The sequence below is a fragment of the Pristis pectinata genome, chromosome 6, assembly GCF_009764475.1.
Source record: "Pristis pectinata isolate sPriPec2 chromosome 6, sPriPec2.1.pri, whole genome shotgun sequence".
NCBI lineage: Eukaryota > Metazoa > Chordata > Chondrichthyes > Rhinopristiformes > Pristidae > Pristis > Pristis pectinata.
Window position 1 is genome coordinate 50,358,838 of NC_067410.1, and position 16,297 is coordinate 50,375,134.

General features: G+C 43.3%; 1 protein-coding gene across 1 annotated transcript in view; it reads left to right on the forward strand.

Moving 5' to 3' along the window:
• Window positions 1–16,297, forward strand: part of rrp9 (ribosomal RNA processing 9, U3 small nucleolar RNA binding protein) — a 32,364-nt gene that overhangs the window by 1,654 nt on the left and 14,413 nt on the right. The window contains exons 2-10 of the mRNA XM_052018074.1: window positions 3,229–3,311; window positions 6,179–6,285; window positions 7,152–7,219; window positions 8,185–8,226; window positions 9,106–9,232; window positions 9,405–9,529; window positions 10,795–10,887; window positions 12,324–12,424; window positions 13,202–13,336. Of these exons, the coding sequence (XP_051874034.1) occupies window positions 3,229–3,311; window positions 6,179–6,285; window positions 7,152–7,219; window positions 8,185–8,226; window positions 9,106–9,232; window positions 9,405–9,529; window positions 10,795–10,887; window positions 12,324–12,424; window positions 13,202–13,336 (881 nt within the window). The remainder of the gene's footprint in view (window positions 1–3,228; window positions 3,312–6,178; window positions 6,286–7,151; window positions 7,220–8,184; window positions 8,227–9,105; window positions 9,233–9,404; window positions 9,530–10,794; window positions 10,888–12,323; window positions 12,425–13,201; window positions 13,337–16,297) is intronic.

A 16,297-nucleotide genomic window follows, 5' to 3' on the forward strand; every position in this document is an offset into this window, starting at 1 on the left:
AATAACAGATTAAAGGCTGGGTATTCGTTTGGTGCAACATGGGCCAAAGGCTGGGCCTGTGCTGTACAGTTCTATGTTCTAGTCTATGAAGAATGGGTCATCTCCTGACTCCCTAAATCCCTTTTACCATCTACAAAATACATGTTAGGAGTATGATGACATGGTTTCTGCTTGCTTAGAAAGTAGCAGCTGCAACTACAGTTAACATTTGACGTCATCTGAACTAAAGCAGCCAATTTGACTGGCACCTCATCCTCCACCACTGGCTATCGTGTATCATCTACAAAATGTACCACAGCAGCTTGGCAAGAGTTCTTTGATGGAACTTGTATCCACAGCTGCTACTAGCTATAAAAGCAAGAGCAGTGGACACATGGGAACATGTCTGCATGCTCTGCTCCAAGTCGCAAACCAAGCTGAAGGAAATCTATGGCATCTCAGTCACTGCCACAGAGACAGATCCCTGTAACTTGCTGCCTAATAGTCAAAATAAGAAGAAGCCATTTGGCTCTTCAAGCCTTTTCTGTCATCCTAGATCATGACGGATCTTCTGCCTCAGCATTGTTTTCCTGCATTATCCCCATACCTCTTGATTTCCTTAACATTCAGATATCTGTGCTTTAAATGAATTGAGTGACTGAGCCTCCACAGCTGTTAGGGGTAACAATTCTAAAGATTTACCTGCCTCTACATAAACAAACTTCTTATCTCAGCTTTAAATGGCCTACCCCTTGATGTTAACCCTGGTCCTAAACTCTTCAACCAGAGGAAACATCCACCCTGTCAGAATTTTATAAGTTTCAATGAGATCTCCTCTCATTTTTCTTAACTCTAAAGAATACAGTCCTGGTCTACTTAGGCCCTCCTCGTAAAGCGAAAAAGCACAGGGACTAAGGCATTTCAAAAAAGGTGAACACACAATGTTGCATGTTACTTAAGCTCCCCTCCCATTCCCACACCGACCTGTCTGTCCTTGGCCTTCTCCACTGCCACGGTGAGGCAAAATGCAAACTAGAAGAACAACATATTCCATCACCTACAACCCAATGGTGTGAACATTGAATTTTCCACTTCAGGTAACCCTCAATTCTTTTGTTCCTTTCCCACTTCCACCAGTCCACCTAGGTTCTGTCTCCCTTTATTCACCTTTCCCATTTCCATCTGCCCATCGCCCATGCACCTATCCACCTGGGTTTCTTCTCTCCTGGCCAACCCTCCCCTATCTGCCCATCATCTTTCCCTTATCTGGTTCCAGATCATCTTCCAGCCTCTGTCCTCTTTCTCTACCTCCCCCTACCTCCTTCCCCACACCCCCCCCACCGGCTCCATCTGCCCATTGTTTTTTTTTCCTCATCTGTTTCCATCTATCACCCACCAGCCTCTGTCTCTGAACTCCCTGGCTCCATCTGCCCATCATCTCCCACACCTCACCTGGTTCCATCTATCACCCACCAGCTCCATCTCAAAACTCTCTACCTCTGCTTCCCCCACCTGGCTCCATCTGTCCATCATTCCCCACCTCACCTGGTTGCACCTGTCACCTACCAACCCCTGTCTCACCCTGCGCTCTCACTTCCTTATACTGTCTAACTCGTCTCCACACTCTCAGTCCTGCACATTCTCAACCCGAAACATTGACTATCCCTTTGCTTCCTTGAGATGCTGCTCAACCTGCTGAGTCCTTCCAGCAGTTTGTTTTTTTTTGCTGCAGTTCAAAAATGTGATTTGCCATCACTTTCTCGGTGATTGGACTGGGCAATAAATCCCAGACTTGTCAGCAATTCCCACATCCTATTTAACATATTAAAGGAAACAATCATCTTATGATCCCCCAGAAGATAAGTGCACAAAAATATCAGATAACAATCATCTTATGATCCCCCAGAAGATAAGTGCACAAAAATATCAGATGTAACCTTGGGTTTTGTAATGGCTATAAAAATTGTGATACAAGGGCAAAGTATGTCTGCTCTCCACATGGTAGAGTGCATGCAGGATTGATTCACTTGAATACTGTCTGATGTGTGGAAATGCAAGAACAAGTAAACATTTGTAAACCTAGGGCTGTTTTTCTCAGAACAGGAGTGATTTGATAGAGGTGTTTAACATTATGCAGGAATATTGCAGACTTCCTACTAATTGAGCATCTAGAACAGGATGCACAACATAAGGTCCACGAGCAGCCTGCAGGATATTTCTGTCTGCTTCAGCAGAGTGAGCAGCAAGCTGCCTGCAATTACCTGCAGCGTGTTCCCAAAGCCAGCTCTTGATCAGCAGGATCCCTGAGCTGGAAATATCCAGAACCACTCTGACAGCTGGTTAAGCCATACCCCAGGCTAACTAACGATTGTTGCTCAGACTGTTGGTTGTGAATCTCTGTGACACTAACAAACATTGAAAAACACTTTAATACTGAGATTAATTAATAGATTTTTAAACAAATTATATTTTACTTACATTTTTTAAGTATTTAAAAAATAAGTGCTTTAAATGCTAGAAAACAGCTAATAAATACAAGCTAACTCAATTAAATAAAGAAGTAAATTATCTGAAACTTGGCAACCTTATTGGGGTTTGTTTCCCAGCTTTCCATGTGTAACAACTGGAAAACAGTCACAATAAGGACCTCTTAAGTATTCAGACCCTTGGAAGTGTTTTAGCATTGGTGATTGAATCAGAAGAATAGCTTCTACAGCTGATCAAAGAAAAAGAGAGGACAAATAATACATGATCAGAATCCTCACACGAATTTAGATTGCTGCAGAAATTCAAGGGGAATTTCTGCTCAGGCTAGGGAGAAAATGAGGGTTGGCCTTAAAAACCAGTCATCCTTGGCGTAGACTTTGGGTAAGTTTGCAAACCTGGGAGAAAGTGTAGGATTTGTGATTGGAACTCACTAAGACGTAGTTGAAATTCTGCTGCCAATGAATAGAGGTAGGCAGTGATGTGGTGGTGTTTGTGCTGGTAGTGCAGCTTGGGTTCAGTATGGAATACTCAAATCATGGATTCCTGAAATTCTAAAGTGACACCAGACAATTGGAGCTGAGTAGGCAGGTGTACAGTGATGTGGAAGGGGTGATGCTCTTTTCCCACCATCTTGTTACTGAGATAACAATCTTGGCCAAATAGTTGGCTTTGATTGTGTAGGAGGAATACTGACACTAATTTTCATGGAAGCTCTTGTTCTTCTGTCGAGTGTATAGTGCTTATTTTGTATTTGATTCACAGGCAGAAGATGGCAAAGATAAAGTTCGCAAGAAATTTGATGCAGTGTTGAATGAAGAGATTTCCAGTGACTCAGAGACTGAAAGGTAACCAAGTGTTCATGCTGGTTCTGTGCTACTCGGTACTAAGAGTAATTGTACGTTGTTGTGCTGGGCTTGAGAGAGTTAAATGAAGCTTGCAGACCCAGGTGACACTGCAGGTACAGGGAGACCATCGATCAGATCGGCCCATGCCTGCTTGAAGCCGCAGAGCTCCATCCCGTCCACTTCTCACGCCCAGCCCACTCCTCCTGCCCACTGGACTAATCTGTAGAAGTTATTTATACCAGACACTTCAATTTACATTACCCTTGGAGATGATCCTGCACTTCATTAAGTTGCTTCTGTCTCTTAGTCCCAAAGCCAGAAGTTTCAGCTGCTTTGCAGGGCCACTTGTATTGATAAGAGGGGGGGGGGGTGTGACCTCCACTGTGCAGGGCTTCACAGCCTGATTAGATCCCATAATAGGGACACGCATCCTGAAAAATCCTGATGTGATAGTACTCTTTTGTTACGGCTCACTAGAGACCTTGATAATACTACATAATGACCCTAGTTTCCCCGTGGTGGTGCTGCTGCACTACAGGACTGCTGTTTTGAGCAAAGCTCAGCACGTGTTCAGTTTGTCATAGCCTGGCTCCATTCACAGGCAGTGTGGGTCGGCACATTACTTCAGCTGTGATTTTCACTGGAGAGGGTGCAGAGGAGATTTATGAAGATGTGCAGACTGAAATATTGTACCTAATGAGGATAGATGGGATAAGCTACAGTTGTTACTCATAGAGAGATACAATACAGTAACAGACCCTTTGGCCTATCGAGTCTTGCTGACCAACAAGCATCCATTTTTAAACCAATCCTATCCAACAGGTTTTTATTCTCCTGGCATTCTCAACAGGCTGCCTCTCCCCCAAGATTCTACCACTCAGCAACACACTAGGGGCAACTCACTGCAGCCAATTAATCTCCCAACCAGCACTCCTTTGGGATGTGGGACGGAAACTTGTGTGGTAACGGAGGGCATGCAAACTCCACACTAACAGCACCAGGGTTCAGTCCTGATCACTGGTCAGTGGAGCTGTGAGGCTGCAGTTCTATTATCTGTGCCACTGCACTGCCTTCCCTTCAGAACAGGATGCTAAGGGGAGGCAATTAAGGTTGAGTGGGACAGAAATAGTGTAAATAGGATGGACCTACTTCCCTTATCAAAGTGGTCTAAAACCAATGGCATAGTTTTAAAATAACTGCTGGAAGAATTTGAGGGGAGATGACGAAAAATTTTATCACCCAGAAGGTGGTAAGTGTCTGGAATATGCTGTCTAAAAGCTTGGTGGTGGCAGCAAAGACCCTTGATGATCTTAAACAGTGTTTGTATGTGTACTTGAAGAGTTGCAACCTGCAGGGAAAGTGACCCAGTGCCGAAAAGTTGGATGAGACTGTGTGGCCCTTTTGACCAGCACAGACATAATGGACAGGGTGGTCTTCTGTGTGGTAACTTTTCTCTGATTCTGTGACTTCAGCTGTTTCATTTGGAGTGGCTGTGATGAGTCCTGGCTGTCTGTCATCTCCCCAACTCCTGGGTTTGGTGGGTGATTTGTTGGTCTTAGTCTGATTCCTCTGGTGGGTGGGGTGAGGGTGGAAAAAGTAGCTGCCTATTTTGTGACCAGTATTATTGGCAGGTCAGTGGCATTATCTTCAGACAGCAAAGCTTCTGTTCATTTGGACAAGTCTTTAATTATATTTCCAAATTGTCTTGCAAGCTGGGTTCCGAACTCCCATCATGTGAATGTTCGGTCCGAAGGAAACGTTGGATGAGCTGTAAATGTTCCTTGGGAAAGGAAATTGAGTGAAGGTTTAATTGAGATTTATAAAGTTGTGAGCTGTTGGGCTTAATGCCCTGTAGTGCTCTGCCTCAATGGTTGAACTTTAGAGTGTTGGCAGGCCCTTTAACAACCAAAGACCTTAATCATGTGTCCATGTCTAACACCTCCCAGCAGGTGGTTAATAAATTAAATCAGGAGCAGCCCTTTTATTCCTCCATCCTATCCCATCTTGAAGGCACTAAACCTAAGAGCATGGTCCCTCCTTTGCATAGAACATAGAATAGTACAGACTCTTCGGCCCATGATGTTGTGGCGAAATAATTAAATGCTTTTCTAAACTAATCCCTTCTGTCTTCAAAATGTCCAAATTCCTCTCTTCCCTGTGTATTCATGTGCCTATCTAAGAGCCTCTTAAGAACCTCTATTGTATTTGCCTTCACTACTACCCTTGGCAGTGCATTCCAGGCACCCACCACTCTCTGTAAATAAAAAGAAAACAACATGCCCCCCACATCTCCTTTGAACTTACCCCCTCTCACCTTAAATGCATGCCTTCTAGAATTAGACATTTTGACCCTGGGAAAGAGATACCGACAGTCTACTCTATTTATGCCTTTTATAGTCTTAAACTTCTCACAGGTCTCCCCTCACCCTCTGCCACTCCAGAGAAAATAACGCAAGTTTGTCCAACCTCTTCTTTATAGCATATGTCCTCTAATCCAGGCAGCATCCTGGTAAACCTCTTCTGCACCCTCTTCAAAGTCTCCACATCCTTGGAATGGGGCGACCAGAATTGAATGCTATACTCTAGATGCGGCCTAACCAGAGTTTTATAAAGCTGCGAGGTAGCTTCCTGACTCTTGAACTTAGTGCTTTGATTAATAAAGGCAAACTTGCCATATGTCACCTTTACCCCCTATCAATCTATGCAGCTACTTTCAAGAAGCTATTTACTTGGACCACTAGATCCCTCTGCTAATGGAGGCCAACCATTCAAGCTTGAAGCTTCTGGTACTGGATTAGAACCCTCATACACAATTGAACATCTCTTTCTCTAAAAAAATATTAAAGGTTGTTTAAATTCTCTGGCAGTGTTGAGCACAAAAAGAAAGCTGCTAAGACATTGGAGATTGAGGAAACTGCACAGGAGAAGAAGCTGCGACTTGCCAAGCTTTATCTGGAACAACTACGGCAAGAAGGTACAGATCACATGTTACCCTGTTTGTTACCATGATGTATACCTTCCAGCAGTTCTTCCAGCAGAAGACCTTCTAACATGGTAACGAGGTTACTCCTTGACTGGAAGAGATGAGAATAAAACTGACCTCGTGCTGGACCAGATTTTCCAGGCTATTTTATGTTACTGCTGTTACCCTAACACTTGCTTTATTTCACTTTTTGCACGATACATGGTAGTTTAACAAATTTTCTGGTAAATCCGCTAAGTTTATTTTAGAGAGAGTGAGAAAAACAGAACTAGGTGAATTTTAGCTACTATGTTTCAGCTTGTCAAACAAACTGAACTATACAGACACTCTGGACCCACCTCTGGCTGCAAACCCTCCAACATTTATTTGCCTCTGGTATTCCTGGCTCTAGTCATGCACCTAGCCCACACTCAGTAACACACAGCTGACCCTGTGTGCGCAGATCTGCAAATAACAAAGGCTTGTGTATGGATGAGTGGGACGGGTGCTGAGCTTTTGGGATTTCTGAACATTCAGATTCCAGATTATCAGGATTTGATTGTAATTATGTACACTGAGTCTGGTACTTGGTCCCTATGCTAAGTTGCTGCCAATCAAATGCATTGGGTGTTCAGCTGTTCCCCACAGTGCCCTTGTTCAGAGGAATTAGAGAAAAATATTTGTGGTTCTAGCTTCAAGCAGAAACAGTTGCTGCATATTGCATCTGTGTAGCACCTGGTTTACTGCAGTTTTACTTCATTGTATGTTTGAATACAGTCTGGGTAGGCAATGGCATTGGGAGGTGTGAAGTTGGCAGGTTTGTTATTCTGCCTCCGAACAGTTCTGTGATCTGCCATAATTTTTCTTGTTGCCTACAGAAGAGGAGAAGGCGGAGGAGGAACAATTTGAGAGTGACCTCATTGGAGGGAGGTTGGAGGAGGATGTGGTGAGAAATACTGTCTTTTTAAAGGGAAAGGAAGAAACTGAATTAAGTCACAGTCCCGGCCCATCTTCTGCTAGGAAAGTAGAGATCTCACTTAAAATCTTGTGTTTTTGCTTTTCATATATCTGTATTTCCTTCTGTTGACCCTTTCTTTGCCCACAGAGTCAATGGTTTTTGATCTCTGGCAGGTGCACAAGTCCCTCACTGCAGTGTTGGTAAGACAGGCTCTCCATCTTTAGTTGGGGTTGTGGCCTTGTTCATCCCATGAAGTATTGTGTGTTAAGGATTTGACTATATAATCTGATGTTACATTGAACAGTGGTGGCTAAAGATTTTTTTTCATATTTAAAAAGTAATGTTAAGGGAGTACTTGCTAAATCACTGGTTTCAGTCTGCCCACAATTCCTTATTTTAAAGGACAAAGCATTTCAGCCTGTCATGTCTATGTCTGCTCCAAGTAGATGAATCCCCCCTCCCCCCTTCCCTGTTCACCTGCAACTTGTTCTCTCTCACATATCTGTCAACCCCTTTTGACTCTCCTGCCACTTGCCTACATTAAGGGGTAATATACTGCAGCCAATTAACCTACCAACAGTACTTCAGGATATGGGACATAAACTGGGGGAACACTGCATTGGTTACAAGGAGATTGCATAACTCCAGACAGCAGTCAAGGTCAGGTTTGAACCCTGGTCCCTAGAGCTGTGAGGCAGCAGCACTAACTGCTATGTCACATTGCCACTTTGGTATTTGTTTATTAAGGGTGAGCCACTGCTGCTCTTCATTAGTTACTGGTAGAGTCTTCCTCATTGATTATATCAAATCCTTGTCAGAATGTTGATGTTAATCCTTTGAGTTGGTCAGGAGCCAGAGATGGGGGGAAAATGCCACTTAAGGGCTCTTTTCAATGTGATTTGAATTTTTTCCTTATTTCCATTGATGTTGATTGGAATTGTGGTCCTTTGCAGCTGGAACAGAAGGGAAAACTAAAGCGACTCCTCGCCAAAGATGTGAGTAAAGGATTAAAGATATACAGATAGAAATTCACCACCTCATGAACATGAACAAAAATCGAGTGTGAGTGTAAAACAGGGAAGCCTGTTCTATTCTCTCAGTTGCAGTTCGTGTTTTCCAACAATTGTTTCTATGTGAATGCTGTGACTACAAGTTTCACAAGCAACTTGTGGAACTTACTGGATCTTGCCCAGACCCTTTAACAATTCCTTGTACACAATAGGCCTAGTAAAATGTTAATTTTCACAAAAAGCTTTGTAACAGTTGAATTATATAGCTTTGAGTATTTACACAAGGTTGCTTTGCCATCTAATGACAATTAGAAATTACATTGCAATCTCTCGAACATTGCATGTATTAATAACTTAAGCAGATGCCCTGCCTTTTGCATTTTATCATGCATCAAACAGTGCAATGGAAAACTTGTCACTCACCAGGCATACCTGCAAGAAGGTCCATGTCATCCAGAGCAGAGTGATCCATTTGATTTATTCCCCTGCTACTAGGCTTGCTATTCACTCCCTTCATTGGGCATTACATACACTAGAGGGTGTACTACACCAACTCCCAACCTTCTTGTCTCTTCGTACTCTTAAGAGAAAAGAACAGCAATGTCATGGGATTGCTATACTTACAAGTTCTTCTCCAATGTGTACATCCTGATTTGGAGATAATGTAATTAATGAAATATGGAATAAAATCAGAAAATGCTGGAAACACTCAGGTCAGGCAGCATCTGAAATATGAATTGTTTCTCTTTCCACAAATGCTGCCTGACTTGCTGAGTGTTTCTAACATTTACTGTTTTTTACTCCACAGTTACATGATTGTCTCTATTTATGCTTTGAAAGTAACAGTACTGCTGTTTGTTTCAGTATCTTCCACCCGACGCATCTGAGATTCGCCTGTTACGTGGTCACCAGCTTGCTATCACGTGCCTAGTTCTATCCCCTGATGATAAACACATATTCTCAGCATCCAAAGATTGTTCCATCATTAAATGTAAGTTTGTGTAGCCCAGTTGTAGGGTTGTGTAAGCACCTGATACTAGGAACCTGCTGAGATTTTAACAACAGTTTGTGCTCCACGTCTCCTTGTTACTGTTGCTATTAACATTCAAAGTCTCTGGATTTAAAAGGCAGAGCATGATACAGTATCTCATCCATGGTTTCAGGGGACATCACCAGTGGTAAAAAGGTTCACACAATCTGTGGAGGGCGCAAGGGGACAGAAGATCAACATGTGAGGCACACAATGCACATCCTCTCCATGGCAATCTCATCAGATGGCAAGTTCTTGGTGAGTGGCTCCATCCCCTGTAGCTTCCTCTATAAAATATTAGATACTTCTCTCTGAGTCTTACTGTGTTTTCCATTTCAAACAGAATTAAGAAAGGAGAGAATAACTTGCATTTAATATAACACTTTTCCTAATTTCAGGGCATCTCAAAGCATTTTACGACCAGTGAAATCTTTGTGTGTAGGAAACACTACATATGCTTGTGCACTGCCACATCTCATGGCAAAGTTTTAATTTGTGATGTTGATTCAGAAATAAATATTTACGAAGATGCAGGAAATCTCTTCCTCTCAGAAATACTGTTGTGGGATCTTCACCTCCACTTGAAGGTGGGAAGGGTCAAGATTTAACTTTTCCTAGCTGCTGCACTGGTACCCTGCTGTGACAGGGCTGTGCCAGTGGCGCTGATTCTGGAGTGGGACCTCAAACTCTTAATTTTCTGACACAACAGCAAGAATTCTGGAGCTGAGGCATAGCAACATCAGTTCTTCGGTGTTTAGCATGCAAGGTGCAGGAGAATGCCAAATTGTCCTGCAAACCTTTGATGTTCAGTAAGATTACAGCTGACTTGATGTTTGACTGAATCTGCTCTTCTCCCATAAACTGATTTGCCAGAAGCCCAATCATCTTCCTACCTTAGCCTTGGATATACTCAGCATCCACAGCTCTTTGGCATAGAGAATTCCAGTGACTCAATCCTCAGAAGAAATTCATCCTCGTCTTGCTCCTTGGTAACCCACCCTTGTTCTTATTGTAGACTTCTGGCAGTGGGGAACCCTCATGGCATGCATCTTGGCAGGTCCCCTCAGAACCTCATGTTTCAATGTGTCCTTGTTATAACTTTCATGTTTCCTACTGGGCCATTGTGGAACAGCACTTCTCATACTGTGTGAAAATTCCAAGGAAAGTTGCCCATTCAGTGCCACACTGTGTGCAGCTCTTAACCACAAGTTAACCTTGAATAAGAGGGGGAAATTATATGCCATACCCTTAATGTGGTTTCGCCACTGCCCTGCACTGTTGCAAGACATCCTGTTCCAGTAAACCATCCTCTTTGGAATGACGGCTGTAATTGATGTGATTCATCTCATTCACTGCAGCCCACAGTATATGCTGACCTTCTCCCTGTTACTATGAATTGCTGGAGTTTGAAGCATATGATGCACTCTGCGTATCCTGTAGATCTGGCTGCATGTTGTAACAGTGTACTGAATGGTGTGCTGTGGGCAGACTCTAGCACTTGATCTGACTGCTTTTCTCTGCAGGCTACAGGTGACAGAAACAAGCTGATCTTGATATGGGATGCTGTTACGTGCCAACACCTTCACACATTCAAAGGGCATAAAGATGCAGTGTCGGTGAGTCAGCATGATGGAGTTGTGGGGAGTGAGAGATGATTGTGCTTGTGGAAGAACGGTCAGTTTTCATAGAGTTAAGTAGAACCATAGAATGATGTAGCACATTTAGTCCATGTGCGTGCACTAGTCTTTGAAAGACCAATTAGGCTCTTCAATTTTCCATAGCCCTGAATATTTTTCTGTCAAGTTTTTATTCAATTCTCTTTCAGAAATTGTAATTGAATTCTGGGCAGTGGTTCCTGATCATAACAAACACTGTGTAATTTTATTTCCTTCCTTTGCCTCTGGTTTTTCTGCTGTTACCTGAAATGAGTTTTCTGATCCCTCTGCCATTGCCATCATTTTTTTTACTCCTACCAGGACCCAAGAGCACCATGAATTCTCATCAAAACCCTCTCTCGAAGCATTGAAACCCCAGTTTCTCTTTGTAATGCATCTTCCATCTTTGGTTCTGTTCTAGAAAATCTCTGCAAGGTCTCTAGGGCCTTGACGGTTTTCCTAAATTGTATTCACTTCTGGAGACTGCACTGTTCCAGCTAGGACCTGACTGGTGACTTGTAAAGTTTGCAGTTTCATTCCAGAAAGAACTTCTCAATGTGTCCTGCTCCCTTTATTTCTGTGTATTTATCCCAGCCCCTTTGCTCCTGCAACTTCTTTAATATTGTATAGTATAATTAATATTGCATCTCATTTTTCTTGCCCAAAAGAATTCATTATTCTCTACTTGAAATCCCATTTGCCATGTTTCTACTGCTAAAGCAAGTTACCATCTCCTTTAATATATGCCAATCTGCAGCCTTTGAGATCATTCCTGCACGTGGAAGGAAGAGGATATTAAAGGAGTTCTCTAGAACAGCCTTTGGCGAGGAGGATATCTCAGTAAATTACAGTGAACTGCTGCATTTTGAACCCCAGTGAAAGGTTTGGTTGCCCTCTGGTGGTAATGAGTAATTATAGCTTCACAGAACATTGTACAAGAGCAGCCACTGTGGCTTGCTCTTTACCTCTTGTGCAATTATTTGGGAAAGGTTAAGGTTATTCATGCAGCACTCTTGTGATCATAGATATTGCATCTGCCGGTATATGCAGCAATATTTGGGGAGGGGTGGGGGGAAAGACAAACTAAAGCACTTGGAGTCCAAGCACAGGGGAGCTATAAACAAGATTCCAGAAGGGTGTGCAGTGTTCTTTGTTTTTGATTTAGTCATAATGAGGTGAGAGTTTGGAATGAAGGCAGTTAATACTTAGTCTGAACCCATTTGCCTTCACTGGGGGCTTGGAGTGAGTACAGACAGGGCTCCACGTTAGGTATTTTACAGGAAATTGTCTTGAAATATATAAAGCTTGTGATTTTGAGAAACGGGGAGCAAGTAGCTTCCCATGCAGTGTATCTAACTCTTGTGTGGCTTCTCTTAATTGCACACTCCTCCATTCAGGGCTTGTCCTTTAGGAAAGGGACACATCAGTTATACAGTGCCTCTCTTGACCGCTCAATCAAGTTATGGAATGTCGACCAGAATGCCTACATTGAAACACTGTGAGTACTGCTAACATTGTAATGATTGCTGATCCATTTAGGATTACTAAGTTCCTTTTCAGTTCAACAAGTTTGCACAGACTTTTGACTAATAAAAATAATCTGAAATCCATCTGAATGATTCTTGTTAATGCTATAATTAAGCAATTGACCATATACTCCGGTATGGTACACTGCAGTTTGCTGTGTTCAGGAGGACCATTATTGGTTTCTGATGCCATAACCTTCCCATGATCTCAGTTACAGCATCAAACTTAACCTACAGTAATTTAATAAAGACCATAACCCACCTGAGGGTTGTAGAGCTGCTGCCTCACAGCTCCAGCAACCTGGGTTCAATCCTGACCTCCAGTGCTGTCTGTGTAAAGTTTGCACATTCTCCCTGTGACAGTGAGGGTTTCCTCTGAGTGCTCCAAGTTCCTCCCACATCTCAAAGGCATTTAGATTGGTTTATCAGTTGATCATTGTGTATTGCCTTGAGTGGTGGAATTGGGGTGGGGGTCATGGAGGGGATTGATGGAAGAGTAAGGAGACAAATATGGGGTTAGGGTAGGATTAGCATAAGTAGGTGCACAGTGGTCAGTGCCGATGGGCCAAAGGGCCTGTTTACGTGCTGTATCTCTATCTATCTCAGTTCTCAGTGCATGCTCCTGAGGTCCTGAAGAGGAATAACGTGCTGGGCCTTGATTTAAACAGTGAGGATCAGGAAAAGAGGAAACCCATATTTGATATGGTCTTGAGTGTTGTGCTTCATTTCTTTTTCCCAAATTCAAACAGGTTTGGTCACCAGGACGCAATCACAGGACTGGACAGCCTTAGTCGAGAGCGCTGTGTCACGTCAGGGGGCAGAGACCGGACGGTGCGCATTTGGAAGATTGTGGAGGAAGCACAGCTCATATTTCATGGTCATGAGTGAGTACATGTGGTTGTGAATGAGCTGCAGCCCTACATGTGTGACCTTTCATACAGGTAGCAGGTGACCAACCATGCGTTTCATCAATTCTCACCTCTTGCACTTCCCTTATTTCTGCCACCTCACTTTCAGCCAAGCTTTGAAATCCTCTACCTTATTTATGATGCCCTGCAAAACCTGCAAGTTAGTTTTAAGTTTCAGAGAAGTGGGTGGAGGGGGTGGTGGGGGGTGGTGGTGAGTGGTGGTCAACAAATGGATAATCTATTTGGATGTGGTTGCAACTGCCGTAGCCTTTTCTTTAGCTCCCACATTTTGTCATTGAGGGTGGGAGTGATCTCACAGCTGCCTCCTGTTAGCTCTTTGATTGTCCATCACAAATCATGACTATATGTGGTAGGACTGCAGAGCTTTGATAGGATTTGTTAGTTGTGAGGTTGCATACCTCTGTCTATTACATGTTCAGTACATGTAGTCCTGTATTCAAAAATCGAAAATGCTAGCAGGTCAAGCAGCATCTTTGGAAAGAAACGGAATTAGTGCTTCAGGTTGAAGATCCTTCGTCAGAACCGGGATGAGAGAACAAGGTTAGTTTTAATTGCAGAGAAGGTGGGGAGGAAAAGATCAATCAGACAAAGGAAATGGGGATGATTGATTGTTCTTGGAGGAGTTGGAGGGTGACAAAAGTGTGATGTGTTGCAAATAGCAGGTTAGGCTATGCTAATGGAGAGGAGAGAAAATTGAGCCAATATCACAGATGACACTTTCTCTGTCTACATTAGAATTAAAGTTATTGAAAGTTGAAGAATTCAACATTGAGCCTGGAAGGCTCGTGCCCAGACAGAAGACGAGATGCTGTTCCTCCCAGCTTGTGTTGGGTCTTATAACGGTTTAGGAGGCCACAGACCGGTCAGAGTGGGATAGAGAATGAAGTGGTGGGCGACAGGAAGCTTGGAATCATCTCTGTAGACTGAACACAAATGTACCCCTAAGCCATTGCGCAATCTGTGTTTGATTTCTGTGATGTAGAGGAGACCACATTATGGACACAGAATGGAGTAGACTAGATTGGAAGAAGTGTAATCACTGCTGCAGTTCTGTCACTGTGCTGCCTCGTCTGGTTGGTCGTTTTTGCCAGTGGGACAGGACTTGTACGTGCAGGTCTGACACACAGTTGTACACGTAGAATCATACCTACAGACAATGTCAGGCTGTTGCATGACTGGTCTGTGGTATAGCTCTCCTAATTTAAACACCTCCCCACATGTTTGTGAGGACTTCGCAAGGTCAGCTGGGTCAGTAGTGCCTTGGTGCCTAATGTGATGCTGGGTACTTTATCCAGTTCTATTCTTTATCGGTTTTAACAAAGAGGTTATGATATAACCAAGCAGCTTTATAGGCCATTAAAGAGGCAGTCATGTTGTATCAGTTTTGGAGTCACATGTTGACCAACCTGTATAAGGTCAGCAGATTTCCCTGAAGGACATCAGTGAACTGGATGGTATTTACAACAATCCGGTCATTCTGTAGTCATTACAAAGACTGGTTGGTTGTTCTGTTTAAAATTCCAGATTATTAATTTGAATTTAAATTCTACACCAGCTGTGGTGAAATTGAACTTGTTTCCAAAAAAAAATTCAGACAGGTTCATGGATAGGAAAGGTTTGGAGGGATATGGGACTGGCTTAGGGAAACACTTTGGTTGGCATGGATGAGCTGAGCAGAAGAGCCTGTTTCCATGCTCTATAACTCCAACTCTATCTTGTCACCACTGCCATCAAATCTCTGCTTATTTGGAATACACTTCCATCTTCTTTAATCTATACAAGTAGTTGTAATCCACATTCCCCTAGTGGCGCTTAGCTCTACAGGTTTGGTAGTTCTGGTTGAGGGGAGCTGGCAGCACCTATCAGAGTAAGGAGAACATATTCCGATAGGCGCGTGTGTGTGTGCAGACTGATTTTAAATACAAAATGTCATTCCAATTTGTAACTAACTTTTAACTTCCAACTGGTTTCTGGTGCATCCTGTCCATATTTCCACTTCTACAAATGGTTGTCTTTCACTGGTCCTTGTACATAAGGCTCATTGATTTCACACTTGCCTGGTGCCTGAGCTCACTGGAGTAATGTGACAACTATTGGTATTGGTTTATTATTGTCACTTGTACCGAGTTACAGTGAAAAGCTTGTCTTAAAAACCGATCGTACAGGTCAATTCATTACACAGTGCAATTACATTGAGTTAGTACAGAGTGCATTGATGTAGTACAGGTAAAAACAGTATCGCAGCTACAGAGAAAGTGCAGTGCAATAAGGTGCAAGGTCACAACAAGGCAGATCGTGAGGTCATAGTCCATCTCATTGTATAAAGGAACCGTTCAATAGTCCTATCACAGTGGGGTAGAAGCTGTCCTTAAGTCTGGTGGTACGTGCCCTCAGGCTCCTGTATCTTCTACCCGATGGAAGAGGAGAGAAGAGAGAATGTCCCGGGTGGGAGGGGTCTTTGATTATGCTGGCTGCTTCACCAAGACAACGAGAGGTAAAGACAGAGTCCAAGGAGGGGAGGCTGGTGTCCATGATGCGCTGGGCTGTGTCCACAACTTTCTGCAGCTTCTTGCGGTCCTGGGCAGAGCAGCTGCCATACCAAGCTGTGATACATCCAGATAGGATGCTTTCTATGGTGCATTGGTAAAAGTTAGTGAGAGTCAAAGGGGACAAACCAAATTTCTTTAGCCTCCTGAGGAAGTAGAGGCGCTGGTGAGCTTTCTTGGCCATGGCATCTACGTGATTTGACCAGGACAGGCTGTTGGTGATGTTTGCTCCCGGGAACTTGAAGCTGTCAACCCTCTCGACCTCAGCACCATTGACGTAGACAGGTGCATGTACACTGCCCCCTTTCCTGAAGTCAATGACCAGCTCTTTTGTTTTGTTGACATTGAGGGAAAGGTTGTTGTCATGACA